The 20,924-nt window shown below is 28.9% G+C and overlaps 1 protein-coding gene across 3 annotated transcripts; it reads right to left on the bottom strand.

The window, feature by feature from the left end:
* Positions 1 to 217: 217 nt before the first annotated feature.
* On the bottom strand, positions 218 to 20,774 carry LOC122538659. 3 transcript variants are annotated; one of them, XM_043672915.1, is made up of 2 exons: positions 20,527 to 20,772; positions 218 to 2,037 (listed from the first exon to the last, which is right to left on the bottom strand). In XM_043672915.1, exon 2 carries the CDS (start codon positions 1,993 to 1,995, stop codon positions 292 to 294), a length of 1,704 nt encoding a protein of 567 aa, XP_043528850.1. In that variant the 5' UTR covers positions 1,996 to 2,037; positions 20,527 to 20,772; the 3' UTR covers positions 218 to 291. The 3 variants fall into 3 exon arrangements, 2 of the variants coding, with proteins under 2 accessions (XP_043528850.1, XP_043528849.1); XM_043672914.1 differs by lacking the exon at positions 20,527 to 20,772 and adding an exon at positions 8,685 to 9,037; XR_006308892.1 differs by lacking the exon at positions 218 to 2,037 and adding an exon at positions 16,321 to 17,998 and having other exon boundaries at positions 20,527 to 20,774.
* Positions 20,775 to 20,924: the final 150 nt, after the last annotated feature.

Below are 20,924 nucleotides of genomic sequence, written 5' to 3'. Positions count from 1 at the left end.
TATTATTTTATAATTTACGGTATGATATACTTTTTATAATACGAAATTTAAATAAATTTATAAATTAATTTCATTAAATAATTTTATTTGTTATTAAAAATTGAAGAAACTGAAATAGGAATTTTACTAGAATTCATTTAAATTTATCAGTTCATAAGTTCACTTTATATATTTATTTAACATTATTTATTTACTTAATATTAAGTATGGTATAATATACAAATTTTATAAAATTTTGTGAAATACTGACAAAGAAAATCCAAAAATCAAAAAAACCTTATGCATTATTTTTCAAAGACTGTATGGATATTCTGCCAGATAATTTCTAATTAATGGTGGTAAATGTTTAGTGGGTAATTTACTTCTATTAACAACTAACCTGGCCAAATGACTAAGGGACCTAACTCCTTTAACTAAAGGTTTTGTCAAATAAATTTCACTATAAAGTTGTCCACTATAATCTACCCAAACTTCTTTTCTATGTTCGTCGACACTTTTGGAATATTCTACATAATATTCCAGCATCTTAATTGGACAATCAAAAAATGGAATCGCAAAAGCAAGTCTAGGTTCAGCATCTAATCGAAACTGTCCCAAAAAATAGTGTACTCTAACAGAGGTAGGACCTCTAGCAGTCTGCACAGACACAGCAAACATATATCTGCTATCTGAACTATCTCTCATCAACCATCGACCAACTGCAGTATTTTTTAATAAATTTTCACTTTGTTGCCAACTAAGACCCTCATGATACCAGCCACAAGTTTGTAAAAGTCTTTTAATTTCACTCAGTCTAGCTGCATTCCTGTCTATCGTGTAATTATCAAAACTCCAAGGACATGGCATTAACCAAGAGACTGGCGTAGTTGGAGATCTATCTCGTCTGTCATCAAAATTTTCATCATTATTCTGAATATCGTTCTTTTGCACTAAACCTCCACCATTAAAATTATTTCTAGTTCTTGAAGTTATACCCGTCAAAGAATCAGGTGAATTTGTAGTAGTTGCAGTTATATTCACTGTACATTGTCCTAAACTTGCAGGAAGTTGTACAGTCGCATTTACTTGAATCTGTACTCCTGGATTTTGGTCTAAAACCATGGAGTTACGATTTTTAGAAACTTGATTGTTATTTGACTTAACACGATAAAGCTTCTGAACATTATTACAACAGCAATTAAAATCTTGATCCTGTTCAAATTCTTGTTCGTCCTTTTTAGAATTTTTAGTTTGTTGAAATTGCATGGCTGGCACATTAGTCACTTTAAAATTAGAAAAAACTGATTTTTCTTCACGATTTTCAAATGAAGTTTCCTCTTCTAGTTTTTGTGATAAAGTACTTCTTCGAGTCCCTGGTAATTCCTGACAGCCACTTGGAGGTATTAAAAACATCCTTTTCTCATGAGTCATATTTTCTTGTTGATTTCTTTGTTCATGAAATGTATTAGAAGCTTCGTGACTTTCAGCTGATATTGGCTTTTGCATAAAACATCCACCACCACACAATTTTGGGCGAATTTCCATATGTGGTGTTTGCATAAAACTCCCAGAATCTGTACTCTGAATTAAACAGCCTCCAGATTGTATACTTGGTGTTGTTATTGTCATACTTCCTCCAGTTAAATCACAACTCGTGGTGATTTGACATCCAGAACTTTGATTTTTTTGTATTTCTTCATTAAATAATGGAAATCCAAGAACTTGTGTATTTTTTTTAAACTTTTGAAGGGAACTTTCCTTTTGTTTATCAATTCTTGACTTTTCCAAATCAAGTGCCATTGAAGGATAATTGAAGGTATTAATAACAGGTTGAATAATAGTTGGTGCATTTATAAAACAACCACCACCACTAGTATAGCGCTTAGGAACTAATAAGCCACCATAATAACAGGCTGCTGGATGAATTAGAGTATTATTTTCATCCATATTTTGAGGTTCGCAACAACCTGAAGCTGGAAATCGGTGACGACAGTTTGGACACATTACTGTCAACATCTTTTGTGAAAATACTTTATTTCCAGCATAACAGTCTTATATCTGTAAACAAAAAACAAAATTATTTTTAATTTTTTCATGAAACTAGCATATATGGTGTAAAAATATTTTCAAATATGAAGCATACAATGAATATTCAGTCTTAACATATAAAAAATATTTTTTAAATAAATTTCTAATTATATCTAAAATAAATTTAAAATATAGTGAAAAAGAAATTATTATTAAAATGAACAAAGTACGCATAATTATTTACAAATACTATTTGATAAAATCTATTATTGTAAATTTAAAACAATTATTCAAAATAAAATACTCAATACCAGATAAATTTTTGTGAAATCACACTTTTATTAATTAATGTAGCAATTCATTAATTGTAAATATAGTGCGTTTGAATAACATAAATTTATATAAAATATCGAAGCATAACATATTATAATATTGCTTATAACTTATATAATAAAAAAAGTATTAGTCGCATGAGAATGTTCATATAAATAAAAGATATTAGAGAAAAAATGCAGCAAATTAATTTAAGACGAATTTAAATTTTTATAAAATTACACAATACTTTATGCTTTAATCGTTCACTATACACGATTATTTATAAGTGACTGGCATAATTTACGTAATTGACCGCATTGCGTAAGTTATTTTCCATGAAAATCTGTTCCAACTAAAAATACTACATGCCTCCGTAATTTTGTTTTTCTCGTTATTTTACTCAAACGTGATAAATTTTGATTATATTAAATTTAAATCGTATCTTAAACTTTTTCGACATTTTAAACTTACATTTTGTTTTTATTTCAGCTGAATTTCGATTTAAATTGTTAATTTCTAGGTTATAATTCTATCACGTGATAAAATAAATTCAAATATATTTTCAACGAATCATTGCCTATGCAAGGCAAATAATTTATTTTTGACTATGCCGTTTCTCTGTTTCACAAAGTTTCTAAATTAAAATTTTAATCCGTTTAGAAAAAGAAAGAAATATTACGTTAAATAATCATTTTGATACATCGTAATCGAGTCATAAAATAATTATACATTACATGCAGCTGCCTTCTCGTTCTAAGAATAAAACGTTTCGCGTTCAACCCGTGTTCTTGCAAGGTTGATCAACAGACGTAAAAAAAACAGTGAATAATTGTGAGTTGCGTAGTAAACAAAGAAATTCCAATGAAATCAGATTATTTCCATTTCTCGGAAGGTTCTTAATTAATATTTAAGAAATTCTGGAAATCGCAATTTGAAATTTAATGAATCGTTGCTCGTTTGATGAATGCATCCTATTGTTGTTACCATCGAATCTATTTGAACGATATTAATATGAAACAAAATGTGAGAAGACAACCATGAAAGGCAGAACGAAAAATGCAAAGAATTTACCTAATGAATATAAATCGACTTTGCATTTCTCTACCAACTCGGATCGGCCGAGTCACTCGTTGATATAAGAGTCCGTTAACCTTGTCGGTATCTCGCTAGGGTTATTTAAATAATCGACGAAGCGTCAGCCGCATACGCGACTTCCACATATGACTTCACGATTCATAATTTAAGACCAGGTGTCGCATTCTCCCGTGATCCCGACAGGAATAGAGACGCATCTTTCGACATCGTCTGCGCGCACCACAGCTGCCTTCTTTTCCCATTGTGTTTTAATGGGCCACGTGGCAGAGAGATGTCCGAGTGTTAGTAAAGCGGCACGGAGCCGCTTTTCCACGAACATGTCGCAACGCTAGAAGGCCAAGCCCCCATTTAGAAGTTGTTCTTGGCCTCTCCAACGCCCCACCACTACCCACCCTCTCTTTCCCCACCACTGGCGCCGACCAACTGACAATCACCCTCTCTCCTCTTTTACCTCGCATCGAACAACTACTGGTTTCCTTATATCAATCGTATTTCAGAGCTTTTTCTAAATATTTGTCCGTTTCAAACGAGATAAATTGCAAACTTCATGTTTGCAATTTAAAATAAAGCTCGAAAGATGATAAAAATATACTGTATCGGTATTCGTTTAACTTTGAAGGACAAGTACTCAAATTTGTTAGAAACATTTCAAATTTTAAACATATTTAAATTTATTCCTATATTTAAATTTGTACAAATGTTTAATCAAAATATCTTTAATAATTTTGTACCTTTCTTGTCAGTTTCTACATTTAAAAAAAAAAAAAAAAATGACGAAATTTCATATGATTGATTATTTTCCACCTCGTATGTGTGCTCATTTCCAAATATTCAACGTTTCTTAAGAACACAGGTATCTACGCGCACGCAGTACCGATAAATGTTATAGCGTCGTAAATGTCGCGAAAAAAGAATCAATGTTTTTCTTGTAACGCAATATTCCAGCGAACAGAACACTTTCGCCAGAATTGTCGTGTCACGATTAACAAACCTGCAGTTACAATAAATATTCATCGTTCCGAATAAAAGAAACGAGTGCCGATTTCGAGAAACGATTTCACATCACGTCATTGACGAATTAGTATTATCCGGAATCCCATAATCGGTTCTGCCAAAAGGCTCTTCACATATTTACAACCCCTTTTGTACACGTTATCGATAAGCAAAATTACCATGTAAATGTACTATTGGAGTCAATAGTGATAATTACCATGATAACATTTTCCTTGAACGTACAATACTGAACATAAAATCAATTATATCAGGAATAACACAGATACAAGAATGAAAATACTTTGTAAAATAATAAGAAATATAAACGTATGTGCGTGTTATCTCTTAAGTATGATTTAACGCATTAAAATTACTTTTTATTTATTTAAGATAGTGAAGGTAGATTTCATGGAATGAGGCTGATTGTAAATTATACACGAAGTACAGAATTATCTAAAATAAACATACGTAATTCATAGAATATTAATATCATATATTTAATATATAATATTTCTAATATGAATCTTGTTAGACTGTTTAATATTAACATGAAAAATATTTGAAAAAAAATGTAATTTTTCATATAGCCATTCTGCATTTTTTGAAAACATTTTCTGATCTTTTCTTTAACTTTGTAAAAGATCAGACAAACAATTCAATTCCTTCTTAATTATATTTCGAATTTACAATTTTGGTTAAATACTTATGGTTGCAAATTATTTGTTAAATAAAACTATGAAATAATCGAAGAATTGTTTCATTTCATGACGCAAGCCGACTTCCTTATCGAGTCTTCCTTGAAATAATAATCGTCAATTGATGACACGTACACGATGATATCGAAATTACATATATGGTATTGAAATATATAGTAAGTAATCTTACGAAAGTGTCCAGTACATATTCAAGTATTGTCACGCAACATCTAATTCGAAATTCTAAAGTTTTGAAAAATGTTTATTTAAAAACTAATTGTTATTAAACTGTGTTCTCTCTTTTTAATTTTTTATATTTAATTTAATGTACGTTTCTTTTAAAAATAAAAGAAAAAAATATATAAATTCGATCAAGTTAAAAAAATCGAAAATAAAATTTTATAATTATTTTTAATCATATATAATTTATAATTAATTTTAAGCAACGCAGATGTATTTCAAATAACGTTCAATTGTCTAAGGCGATATATCTAATAAAACAATTTGAAGGTATTTTCAAAAACAATAATCGAAAAATAAAAACATTGATATTTTGTATAAATCTTCAATAATATTTTATGTAATATTTTATGTAATTAAATGCTATTTGAATGTTTAACAATATAATATATCGTTCACGAATGAAGTAATATTCCAAATGCATTAATTTCACCAATATTCACCAATAAACATATAAAATAAAACTTAATATTTTATTAAAACAGAATAAGACACGTACATGATAGAATATATTCAATTATTTATTCTCAGTATACGTGTAAAAACGACACTCTAGCTGGAAAAGCTCAAAAAAAAAAAAAAAGAAAAAAAGCATTAAATATTTATAAAGTATTATAACTTTTTATTTAAATCTATTTTAATTTACTATTTCAAGAACACCAAGTTTTTCTTGGAATCGCTTTATAACACTTCTTACATTTATGAGTCTAATAATTTTTATATCACGTATAATTGCATCTAGTGAGTATATTTTATTTTACATGTATGAACATATACAATCTGGAGAACTTCTTGCATTTTTAATAAAATATCTCGAAGATAATTTTATAAAATCGCAAGGTTCTTAAAAATATAATATAAAAATCGAATTTTTGGATTTTCTGAATAAAAAATACAGTTATATTGTTCATTAATATCAATTTTTTATCATTCACTGCACCCCTGATCTTTATTCTTCCTCGACCATCTGTTCTCTCCTGTCGTTGGAATGCTAAAGGGAGTGGAAACAGCCGAACGAGAGAGAGAGAGAGAGAGAGAGAGAGAGAGAGAGAGAGAGAGAGAGAAGGAGAGAAAAATCTTTCTTCGAGCAAGGAGGACTTCGCAGAATCGAGCGTCGTAGTTTTATTTGAGGAAACGGAACGAGACTCTGATGGAGGGCCACAAAATTAGAAGAAATCTAAGAAAATACTTTTTTTTTTATACCATCATGGGGATTTAAGATTTAAGAATACATCGAAAAAGATATAAGAAGAAATAATTTTTCTTTTCAAATTTTATGTTTCGTTTGCCTCTGTTTACTTAATATTACAATGTTTATCATTTTTATAACTATTCTTTTAGCTATTCAATATAATTCCAGAATATGCAAGCGTGAGTAAAAGATTTAATGAATAAAATTGGATCGCTCTTCAACAATTCGTGTAATAATTTTTGATTTGCAAAATTTCTCATCATTTAATACGAGCTGTTTTAAAAATGTGCAGAATTTCGTTCAAACATATGATGATAAAAAAAGTTGAAATAATAAGGAAAAAGCAATAAAAAATTAATAAACAAACTCTAACGAACGATTATTATGTTCATACGCGTGAAGATAAGCGGAGAATGGAGTGCATAAATTTGACAAAGAAAAAGCAACGAACGAGTTTTACGATCGAAGTCATAAGGTGGTTCGAAAGCATCATAAATCGAGAAAAGGGTTTGGGATCTACCCTGTTTCAAGGGGTCTGGCTAGAAATTCGTCTTCTTGGAAAACGACGAACTGGGCTGATGACCTGCACGCCGGCGAAATACAGTTCGTCGTAGCGAATGCTAATTTTACTGGTCAACTTCATCGATGCCTCTACGGTCCTTTGGTTACAGCTCTTTTCAGAAATCGAATGACCGATGATACTTGCAAACATTATATTCTAATTTATTTTAAAATTTTTAGTAATTATTTACCAGCAAAATGCAATTAAATATGCGATTAAAAGCATAAAATATTGAACGCGCAAGCATTAAGAAATGTATATAATTATATAGAATGAACAATTTTTAATTCAATAAACACGAATATTTTCAAATAATAAACAAAAATCGATTTCCTCAAACTATATTTTCTTGAGCCGCATTTAATTAAACAATTTTAATTTTCAAAATCTTAGTACAAATATGTTTTAATTGTATTGATGATTGAAATTCAAATTACATACTTGTGACATTTTAAAAATATCAACGAAAGATTTGAGATAGCTATATATTATTAAGAAATGTTATGCATGTAGCACTAAAGGAACGCAGCGAATGAAATGATATACAATTTCAATCGATTTGAATAAAATTGTGGGAAATGATGAAAATAAAGGATGATTATAGGAAATTTTTTCGACTAATTGAGCAATCACCATTTATGAGTGAAACTGTAGCTGGCCTCGTTATCGGCAAGATTTCCAGCAAGTATAAATGAGAAGAGGTTCCTCGAATGAGTGGTAACACGGATTTTATCACTTACAGATAAGCGTGAATTTTATTTTACAAGCCTTCGGAGAAATAAACCTGCTTCCGTGAACGAATCTGCTTTTGTTGTTACAAGCATTTAGATCGTTACCCTTTGGTTATTAATCTATTAATCATTTTTCCTCTATTTAATTTGAATTTTGCGAAAACTATTTTAAAAAAAAATCATTATAAAAATCATTAATCAAATCATCTTGAAAAGCACGAAAAGTAATAAAAAATAAACTGATCCAACAAATGTAAAATTACTCATTTCCATTTCTTACTGCGAATATTAAAAAATTACAATCATATATAAATATGAAAAAATTGCATTTGATCGATTTTTATTATAAAAATGATTCATTCTTTCAATACTAAAATATTGTGCAATGCATCGATAAAATATGAATTCCTTTATTTACTTCGTTACACTTTTTTGTTTCTTTTTCTTTTCATAGAACCATTCTTTGCGCGAAAGGAAGTCAAAACGAATGAAAAAATGATTCATTCCTTTCGTACTAACAAATAAAATGTATAATAAATTTTTCAATCTTCCAGCATCAAATTTTCTAAGTTAATAAATTTGCCATAGTAAAATCTAAATTTCGATAAGGAAACGCGAAATTCAACAGTATGCATTTCGAAAACAATAACTTTTAAAAGGATCACTAAAAATGTGAAGCAAAGATAACTACATGTTGCATTAAAATTCATAGACTGACTGTTAAAACAGATGTAAATGTATCGAGAACAATGCTGTAAGACATAAGAAAAAAAAAAAAAAAATTACCAGTAAAACGTCAAATTCTCAGAAAGCAAGTAATAGGAATTTATATAACGTCCAGAAGCGAAACTCACTGAAATATTTTTGTAATTTGGTGACAGCCAAGAAGAGATTCCCTATGAAACTTTCTCCGAAAAGCCACTTCCACTTTCACCTCTCTCGAAAATAACTTGTAACACTACTAAAAATATTTCTCGTTCGAAGCACAATAGAAGCTTCTGATTTTCTTTAAGAATACAATATGTCGATAATAAATAATAGAATTGTGTCTTGCGAATATGCGGTGCCGACTTTTTAAAAGATTGTCAAAATATAATGTGAGAAGAAGCCAACCAGACCGACACCGACAACGTGAGAGTCGGGATAGAACTGGCGCTGCTACCACTGAATGAATCTATAATTGTTTTTGTAGGAAACTAGGTGGGGGCGAGCACGTGACCGAGTTACGAGTGGTGGGGGAAATCGTGGAAGTCTTGTCGAAAGAGCATTACGAACTCTATTTCAGCGATGGCTACGATACGAAAACGACAAACGAATCAATCCATTGAAACTTCTGATAACGATGCAATACAGAATTTCAGCTTATTCAGTTTCAATATTCGAACTATCGGTGCTCGATTATTCCAAGATTGAAAGCGAAAGAAATAAGAAAGAAATTAAAGAAAAATTATTGATTACAATTACAATCTTCAATATTAGATTTAATTATATAAATATACGACTACAAAAATTGATAAGACATAATAGGAGCTTTGTATGTATGAGTATTGTATTACGTAAAAGTAAATTGAGCAATTCTTTCTTGGAATTTTATTTTATTTTTTTTTTTTTTTTTGCGTTAGGTCCTAATCTTGAAAGGAAAAACAAAGAAATTAAAAAAATTTTAGTTTAAGAAATTAAAAAAACAAGAAATTATAGAAATTTATAAAACGACACTATGTTGAAATTTGATGAAGGATCAAAAGCCATTACATCATCTCTCATTAGAAATAATTTATGCTATGAATATGCCTTTTGTTGTTAAAATTGTCACTCGATGGAATAGATTAATCATTACAATATAATGACATGGTTATTATAATATAATTATTATGACATTATAACTGTTCCACGAATTGAAGGTTTTGATAAGAAAAATATGTTTGCACATGTTTTACTTTTAATGAAAAATGACTTGCACTGATTACTTTTTGAGTCTTTCATATGCATCTTAATAATATAATAAATTATGTAACTTAGAAAACATAAATTTACAAAGATTTCCTAATTTCAAATGCACAGTTATTGATCCTTAATTATTGAAAAATGGGAATTCTTAAGGAGAATGAAATGATCAAAAGAAATGATCAATAAATTAATAATTTTTGAATTTTAATTATTAATTTATTAAATTAGAAAATTAATTTTTTTATATATTTTGAACTCCATATATAATATTTCCAAATATATTAATGTCGATAATTTGTATAATGTAAATTATTATTTTTAAACAATTCTTTAAATTAAGTGCAATTCACAAAATCTGTATATCATTGATGAAATATATGAACTATATGAAATTTTCAAATTTATAATAAAAAAGATCACACATACAGCAGTCTTATTAAATCATTAACAATGGCGATCTCCTTAAATTGCATACAATTGATTAAATCTGATTTTTTTAATTCTATTAATAAAAAATTACGGAGAAGAAAGACGTTGGACAAATATTGAACGAGTTGGATAAAAATAAATATTAGCACGCATCGGTCGAAACTGTCGCTATTGCATGTGCGACAGAGCACATGGCTCACAGAAAAATGGATTCCTTTTAACTGGTTTACGTGCGATCTCGTCTATTGCTATCGCGTCATCGTTCTCGCTTACGAGTTCGTATTTCCGTGGATCTCTCGTCGAAACGTCACGAATTCCGACGATTTGACGCCGTACACTCACGATCTTGGCTGCCAATCGATTGCCACTGCCAGACTAACTATTTCTCCCCTTCCCACCGATATGCACGACATTGGCAAACACTTCACCAGTTTATACGATCAGAAGTTTGCAAAACTTGACAACTTTTACAAAATCGTAATATCATAGAAATATATATTCCGACTAACGCGTGTTATACTAAGCTTGCGTCAAGCTTATATAACAGGTCTGTAACGCTAATTTGAAAGGTCTCTTCAAATAATACGTAACATCGCACAGAAGAATTTCTCTATTTTTTTCTTCAAGCATCGTTTAACCAACTGTTTGAAAAATAATGTTTATCGTGTACTGCTGATACTGAATAATTAATCAACAGATGTTTTATGTATGTACCACGATTGACGACGTGGATAATTTTAATTAACTTTCGTGGAAAGCATTGTGTTTGTTATAGTTCTCGTCACCTCTCGTCGCATGTTCACATTTTTCTCTATCTTTCTCTTTTTTTTTCACGTTCTTTCAAAAAGCTACCAACGTGAAAATATGAAATCGGTTAAATTTAGAAGTATCAAATATTTGTACAATTTACAAGCAACGTATTTATTCTGATTCTTTGCTCTCATCTTCGCATTTACGATCTTTCTTTTTTTAATGTGTCCTGTTTTTTTTTTTTTTTAGATTTAAATTTCAAATCTTAGGAAAATTGTAAAAGATTAAAAAGAATGATTGATCAAATAGAAAAAAACAAGAATTAACTGAAGAATTCTGGTAAGCGAAGGAATAAGAAAAAAAGGAGAGAAAGAGAGAGAAAAGAAAAGAAGAAAAAAGGACAAGGATAGAGATCGAGAGGAAGAGAGAGAAAGGTAAGGAGAGAAAGAAAGCGAGCGAGCAAGCGAAACTCGGAAAGAGAAGGAGGGAGAGAGAGTCGTGCGTACCTAAGACACGTTATTCTTGTTCATTTCCAAGAATAAATCCGTAAGAATCCAACTGGTCGCACAATACGAGTTTCTCTTAACAAAATACGCTATTCCCTCCGTCCCTCTCCCTTTCAAACGTTTTGCAAACTGTCCTATTCACCTTCGATCCAATATACTTTATTAAGTATTTGTTTTTCTGACAGTTTCACTGGAATCCATAAAATCTTATCTAAAGACCTAATCTTCTTTTTGGAATTTTGTAATATTTACTGTAAAGGTCTCTCGCTGCCAATCAGGGCTGAACAAATTTCATTCGAGATAAAGAAAATATTACAAGGAAAAAATAACAATCCGAAATAACGAATTTCCGTTTCCATTAATTTATTATTTTTGCTTGAGAAATAACTTAGAAAAAGTAGCTTTGTCCTGAGTCCAAATCAAACAAATCGTTTGCAAATAATCTCTTATTTCATTAAAATAAAGTGGCAAATAATCCTAGCAATAGGAGAACTTTATACTATAAATTATTTGAAAAATTACTTGTAAAAACAAATACAAAGTGCAAAATGAAATAAAAGATCATTTTATTTAGTAATCAAATAATGAAATAATTCAGAGAAAAATCATTTTTTCAAAAAATTATTTGTTCAAATAAACTAACATAATTTCAAGATAATGAGTCAAATGAGATGATGTGTTGGGTACATAATCATTTTTCAAATATTTTTTCAAACATTATTTAAATAATGTCCATACCTGCTACTGATATATTCTTTGAACGATCAAATTTTAACACTGCCTTCCGAAATTTTTTATACGTATTAAACTATTTTTACGCCAGAGGTATGCGTTTTAAACGAACTCCCACGATTCTATTTTAAATAAACCTATAAGAAATTCCAGCTCTGGCAAATGGATATATTTGAAAGTATTCGGAAATATTGAAATTTTTAAAATGTAAGATATTATATTTGTTTCAATTACGTGGAAATATAAAATCAGCAATTTCAATTTTATTTGCGATCTCAATGTTTCCGAATAACTTACAAATATTGAAAATTTTACATCAGTGATGAATAATTCAATGCTGAATAATGCACACCGTTCGTGTTATATACAGAGTGTTTCGTAACTTGTAGGACCCACTTCGGGAGTTGATTGTACGCCTAAAAATAATGAAGAAAAGTCATATAAATATATGTCCTATCTGTCTTCGTTTGTGAGACAACGTACTTTGACGAATTTTATAAACAGAGCAAACTCTAGTAAGCTAGTTTTACCAGAGATGGTACATTCAATTTCCATAATAATCATAATTGGAATGAAAAAACCCACATGTTATTATGCATTCAAGACATCAACACCAGTTTAGTTTAAACGTATGGGCAGGAATAATTGATAAATTTTTAATTGGATCTTTTTTTCTCGATGGGAAACTAACAGGCACAAAGTACGTTGATTTTTTGAGCACGCGTTTACACGAAATATTAGAGGAAGGTCCAGTCGATATTAGACTTCGTATGCGGTTTATGCATGATGGAGCTCCGCCGCATTTTGGCCAAGTGGCTAGGCAATTTTTAAATCAACACTTTGCAAATAAATAGATTGGTCGTAGAGGTCCTATTGCATGGCCTGCTCGTTCTTCGGATTTGAATCCATTAGATTTTCATTTGTGGAGACATTTAAAATCTATTGTACACGCAACATCGATTGAACATGCTGAAANATACTACGAAATAGAATAGAGCAAGGCTTCCGACAAATTCGAGAAACACCAGGAATGATAGAGAGAGTAACCAGATTAATGACAAGACGCGTGCAGGCTTGTCTTCAAAATGCAAGGTGATCATTTCGAGCATCTTTTGTAAAAGTAATTAAAATAGAAAATTCATTATATTTCATAAACGAAGACAGATAGGACATATATTTATATGACTTTTTTTCATTATTTTTAGACGTACAATCAGCTCCCGAAGTAGGTCCCACAAGTTACGAAACACCCTGTATATATATATATAACTTATATGTTAATAATCATTTTCCGATGCGTGATTGTTGGAATTATTTAAATATTTATATAAGAAAAAATTAATCACTATTTACATGTCAAACATCATTCTTAGTAACGAAATCGTTCTCCGGGAAATGAAATTCTGATGCTTTATCTTCGATGATTATTAAAACGTGAGAATTACGCAAACAAAATTTACATTTCGTATTCGTGTACATCTAATGAAGTTGGCCAAATTTATTAGAAATTCTATTTTTATGAAACTTTTACTTATTGGAAAAGTATTCCCTGCTGATGATACATGGGGCCCAAAACAGGAACACCTAGCCATGAGTCATGACTTTGAAACCTACACATATCAGAGTACACCATATGACATTTCGTTCATGCAAGCATGCATATTATCTGATCAACGAGAACTTTTATATAGTCTATTAAATATTACTGATCATTCAATAATAGTGAAGGAGGTAAATTTATCGGAAGACGTGTTTTTATGATTTTTATGCAAGTGAATTTTTGTGATTTTCTCAATGTTCTTTTTTTTTAATGAAAAATTTGTATAATTTCTTCTACCACTTGAATTTTACATATTGCTTTCTTACAAAATTAGATATTTTTTTATTAATTAAAGAAACAGTTCAAGATAATACATTTCTCCTCTAGTACAAAACTTCTGACAGGATAAATTTTTAATCATTAAAAAAAAAAGAACAGTCTTCTCTGTGGCAAATAGTGAGATAAGAGAAAAAATTAATAATTGAAAAAAAATAACGATTTCTGAAATTAAACAATTCATTTTTTAGTCTTGTTCTTTTTTGATCGTCCACAAATGAAAAAAATGAGAATAAAAACTAGTTTGCATTGAAAGTTTATAAAAAAAAAGTATTAATCAATCAATTAGATTTTAAAATACCATAGAAATAATTTTCTCTTAATAATATTTCACAAACTCAATCAAAAACGAAGCAAGAAGCATCAACGTGTTTAAAACATAAATATTAAAATTACTTATTAAATATAAGTTGTGAAAATCTCAAATTAAGAATAGTGGAAATTAATTATAATTAATAAATTTTGTATTATTTACTTTTACTGTAAAGAGTGTTCACTTCAATATTCCATTCAATTTTTCAATGGTTTAAAAAATTCATCTGTGTTATATATACAGCGTCTAAAGATAATAAATATTTCAAAAATACTTTTTTCATAACAAACTTTAAATCGCTAGAATTTTTTAAAATGAAATCATATAATTTTTTTTAATCACATTACTGAAAACATTAACAATATAGTCTATAATTCATAATAATCTGAGGAAAAATATTACTGACTCTACGAAAAAAAATAATATTTCTGAAATATTAGTTATTATTTTATACATTTACTGTTATACATTGTTTATATATTCAACATGAAAAATCGTGCAGTATGTTAAATATGAACGAAAATTATTTTACATTAATTTTAACGTTAACTATAATCAAGAAAGATAGCATCTCCAAAGAAGCATGTTGAAATGCTAATTATATTGATAATAGCATTATTTGAAGTAATAATTCAAAAAAATGTTTAAAAATAAAAACTCAATATTTAAAAAGGTTTTGATAGTTGCAAATGTGTGAAAGACTATATTCAGAAGGTCTTTATTTATATTTAAATTGAGATGAAACAATAATATCCGTGACATTTGTAGATATGAAAAAACAAATTGAGATCATTTATCAAAAACTGATAAATGGACACTATTTCTGCACGATACTGTTCGATTTTATGCGTCATAAATTACTACAGCGAAATTAGCTGAATTTATCACTATGATCTTTCCCCAATAACTCGTTAAATGGATTTTAGAGAATTATAATTTGAAATTGTCTTTAAAAAATAAAATATTTCATATTCGAGAAATGGTAACTGCAATATTGAAAAATAATTTTTATACGAGTAAAATATATCAATGGATATTTCGATAATATTAATTTCATGTGACACAACCTAATATTTTGCTTTAATAATGCAAAATTACCGATACGATAATTATTATCAAATGTCATCATTCAATGTTTCGCGAGAGATCTAACGCGAGTATTTAAATATTCCATACATATTTACATACACAGATACAGCGAAGAGCATAATTAAATAATAACTGAAATGTGGATGAAAAATTGTCAACAATTTAAATTGTTATAAATTCATTAAAAAATATATCAATCAACTTGGTTTCATTTTTAAAACTTAAGATTTTTATTTTAAGTCGTTCATTTTTCTCAAAAATAATTTAAATTGATAATTTTTCATTGTTAAATTGATAATTTTTCATTGTTACTGTATATCAGTTATGTTCATTCTCTATGATTAAATTGATACAATGAAGATAAAAATGTATAATAATGTTTCTATTTTAACGAATATTATTAATTTTACCAAGACGTCGTTTATGTTCATAAGAAACCTAAAACCATTTAACGAATTTAATAGTTTTAGTATTAAACCAGGGATGATGATTTATCTAAATATTACAAATACTATCAAATCTTCAGAATTTACTTTCATGAGTCAAATATTGAAAAATAGAATTTAATAATACCAATTGATTGAATAGAATTACAAATAGAATTGCGTTAATGAAATCATTATCAAAATAATAATACTAAAATAGTAAAATTATTAAAATAATCGAAATTACCAGATCGGTGGTTTTTTGTAAAAATTTTCTAGATTTACAACGGTGCATTTTTAGGAAGTTGAATGATTTTTCATAAAATATATAAATTAATATATTTATATATAAGTATATAAATATACAAATAAAAAATTTACTTTCTTCAATGTGTTATAAATCTTTTCTTACTTTTTCTGAGTTTTATGTTTTTTTTTTTACAAATTTTATACTTCGGCATTTGTGGTATGTCAGCATTTAAAGACATCTGAAGAAGTTATTATTGTCGTCTCTGTGATATTTATGTCGGTGATAAAAAAAATATGGTCGTAATGGGCGACAATATTCGAAATGTGTCTTCGTAGATCACACATTTCCAGTAAGCTTTTATGTTTCCTGAACAATGAGTGGAGGCCGATTCCGTTATTAAGAATACAATGCGTCCCATTGTGTATATTTACGGGACCCTGGGGGAGAGATTTCGTGGTAAATTGCCGAGTTTTGTAGAAATCGCTCTTTCGAGGTTGTGCCGTTCCAACGTGTTCTTTAAACATTGATATTCTTGCGAATTTTTTTACGTACAGAACGTTTGAAAAATGTTGAGCAAAGATTTGCTGTAATCAAAAAAGATTCGCAATAAAGTCAAAATAGGAATGTAAAGTGCCCTCTATAAAACTCATAAACTGCAATAAATTATAAAACTTGCAATAAATTATAAAACTCGTTTAAAAATAGCGGGATTATATTATCACAATAACTACGTACATGGTACAAATAGTAGTAAGGACACGTTGAAACCACATACACATTTAGATTAACTTTTTCTTCCTGTTTTTACCCAGAAACCATTGTCTAACATTTTGGAACAGTCTCTGAATCAGAATTTATCGAAGCTGCAATCTTTATAATTAATTTCCTTGTGATTGTAAACGGGTGCACGAGCATATGTACTCTATTAATTTTTACTGCGTTTCCATTCTCCCGTGAAAGTCGAACAGGCCTCGCTAACGAGCTGTTTCGTTTTAATAAAAGAACAGCAGTGAAAATAACACATCTGCCATGTGGTATTATGGAGTAGCAATTATCGTTAAATAAGCTTCTGTAACAATGCAGTGGCAATAATAATTGAAAGAGAGCGCAATGGATGCATTGGAACGATTTCCTTGAAACAATACAAGGCCTAACTCGATCGCAATTTTAATTACAACGTTAAATTGCAAGAGAATCGAATTGCCGAGTGCCGATAAATAAATCTGCATCCCTCGAATAAAGGTCTCACGTGTTACGCGTTCCAGTTTGAGCGTGTACTTTCTCAGGAGCGCAAATGATTTTATAACACAGTGCACTCTGGTGCGCAGTTAAATTAGAAAGCCTAGCAAAGAGTAGGAATAAGAGCGCAGGCTGGAATGATAAAGGTTACTAGAAACGAGCGGCCCGTTCATCGGTGGATCGAGAACTATTTCAGAGAGGATTCCAGGAACGTTTCGAACGGAGAAATCGAGAGACACGCTATGCTCTCATTTCAACTGGTCGCGTATATGGGCCTCATAGTGCCTGTTATCGTCTGTTACCTTGTGGTAGAGCCAGGCATCTTATCGCAAACAAACAAACTTCTTTATGCCGATTATACTCGGTTCTCTCGAATCGACCTTTCCTCGAACCGACCGTCCAAGGGCGCGCCATCCGATTAAGGTCGAGAGTCAACGATTGTCCGAAATACACTTCACGCGACATTAATACTGTTTTACATATGTATCTCTTTCTTTATCGTATCTACGCTCTGTGTATTCGTGCCGCGTTTGATTATCACGCTTGTTAATCCTCTATAATTAATACTCCAGTTTTCGTCGTTACTCATTAATCATGGTTTTCCTTTGCTATCTAAAATTAATAATTACTATAAGTATCTGTTTGATATCAATATACAGAGATAAAGTAAAATGCACATAATAAGTAAATGAAAATTAATTTTTCACAAATGGTAAATTTTATGGTCATTGAATTTTATTTGCGCAGCGAAATTTCACTTCCATCTTCCCTCACTTATGTTAAAAATTTTGATTATTAATAAAAAGATCTTCTAACGGTTAGTCTGAAAATCTATTCGAATTCTAAAAGCTTAGAACATTTAAGAGACTAGAACGAACTCAAGGATTCAAATGCTATAAACAAAGAAGTACTGTTAATAGAAATATATATACAGTATATATTACGGAGTATAAAAGAAATAAATATCAGTGTATATATATATATACTGGATCCGGCCAAATAATATGCAAAAGACGAGCACGATGTGATTACTTAAAAATAAAAAAATAAGAAAAATATATAAAACAAAATTTTTAATTTGAAGCTTTCGAGAAAACCAAGTTTATTAAGTATATTTAAATTTAGCCAATTCTAAACGTGACAGAAAAAAATAATTAACAGGAGGTTATTCTACATGCAAAAATAAGCAAAAAATATCAAATAAAATTTTCTCATTTAAAGCTTCATCTCAAAGAAAATATATTTGGTTAAAAATATAGTCTTAGTGTACTTAGTACAAATTACCTTGATTACTATGTAATCAACTATTAGAATTTTACTAGAATCATTACTAGAAAATTATCAGAATTAGTCGAGTATATTTGATAAATTTTCAAACTCGATTTTCTCGGAAACGAAGCTTCAAGTCAAAAACTTTTATTCTATTTTTTTTTCTTATTTTCTTGTAAGGAATCACGTGTTCGCTTTTGCATATTACATAGTCGACCCAAAAGTGTTATGGCAGGTTGACAGGGTACTGCTAGATATCAGTCTGTTACAAGAATAATTTTGCTAAAAAACTGCAACCAAGATTATAGAAATTTAAAAATAATTTTTGTTTTCATTTCAATGTTAAATTTTATGTTACTGTTATAACAAGATTATATGTCTGTATAATTTTTATATAAATTTTAATTTTTATTGTCTAGATAATTTTTATCATAGACATTATTATACTAATAATTTAGTAGCACTTCCACATAACAACATTATCAAAAATATTGTTATTAAAAAATAAATAAATAAAAGATAAGTAAAAAATAAATTTAATAACAACGAATTAGCTTTTCTATCTATCAGTTTCAATTTTAAATAATTCTTTCAAAAAATGAAGCACAATTGAATATACATATGTTACATAAAATAAGGCATACACTATAACTGTCAAGGACACATTTACGTCCTCAAAAAAATATCTTGGAGCTCGTAAATTTTAACTTTTGCAAGTTTATAATCCTCTAAAGAGGACACGATACTACTGTTTATTTTTTGTAAACATACGATGAAAATATGCTAAATTAGAAATAAGGAGATTTAGCGTAAAGATTTTTTCTTAGAAAATTTTATTGTTTCGTAAATATTCACGTTTAAAAGCGAGAAATCATAAATCAAACAGAATGTTTATTCGATACACTCTTCAATATGATGATAGCTTAATGTAAAATTAATGCTACTATTAATAATTCCCCGTGCACGAAATAGAAACTGTATATTACGGGAAACTGTATATTATATGCAAAAATACTAAAAATATGTCAAAATTATAATAAAATTAATTAAAAAATTATTTATTGCAAATTAAACAATAAAAAGCATATGTAAATATAGATAACCAATTACGTTTTTAAATACATGCAAACACAATTTAAAATATTACTACGTAACATGATTTTTACATATTTTAGTAAGTAAATATTTACATATTTTATGGTGAATACCTATTTTTATCTTATTCAAAACATTGCCGCCAATTACTATGAGTATTATGATATTATATTAATACAATATTTTAATAATATTTTTATTGCAATATCTATAATAAAAATATTAATTTTTAATAATAATAATAATAATATGATATTTTAGAAATAATAAGATGCTGTTTATTGAAAACACATCTGATACAACTGACAATTTCAAATATTCATAATGCTAAATGTATTGAATAGTATATCATTAAACAATGTATCATTACGTCAATTTATATGGAACCAACATACAAAAAAATGGAAACATTGCTTGAGTCACGAAATATTCAAAATAAATATGTATATTTCTCTGTAACACCTACAATGACAACATTATTCAACAAGTTTACAGATTTGTATGTTTTATGCTACAAAAAAAGAACAATTAGAACATTAGCAACATAAAGACAAAACTATTTTGAAATTTATGTTCCAGTTGATTTAAGAAAATACTAACCAAAAAAATGTATGTAATGAAAGTAAACCATTTGTCTATGAATATTTTTTCTATTCGAAACTTCTTATTATATAAATAAGTGTTAATTTAAGTAACTTGCAGGAGGAAGAATAACTCAATGAGAAATGGAAAATTTGTACAAAAATAAGCATTTAAAAGGATAAAGGTGAACGTACCTTCCATGCTCGTTCTCGAAGCGTCTCCTACGTGTATATACAGTTACAGCTGCACAGTGTAGATTCAAATTTTAAGGAACCTCAGAAGTGCTTTTCACCAATAGAGCTATCACTTTCAAAGGCTATCACTGTCTGACTTCATTTGTTTTACATTTGCAACAGAATTTGCGAAGAAATTCCGATTCGGTAGATATATTTCAGCGTCCCAAACAGGCTAATTTCCACCATTAGCGTTATTGCTTCTTAGAATTGGCACAAGGCGGCGCTCAAAGTGTGTATGTACATAGAATTATCTTCAATATTTAAATCGAGAATTTCACTTATTTAATACTACGATGAGATTTGAAAAATAAAATTTATTTCAAGAAATAAAATTGTACAATGAAAAATAAATGTAA

This window comes from Frieseomelitta varia, unplaced genomic scaffold (genome assembly GCF_011392965.1).
Source record: "Frieseomelitta varia isolate USP_RPSP 00005682 unplaced genomic scaffold, Fvar_1.2 scaffold_170, whole genome shotgun sequence".
Classification (NCBI taxonomy): domain Eukaryota; kingdom Metazoa; phylum Arthropoda; class Insecta; order Hymenoptera; family Apidae; genus Frieseomelitta; species Frieseomelitta varia.
Note: the sequence above shows the minus strand (reverse complement) of the source record. Positions and strands in the feature narration are given on the sequence as shown.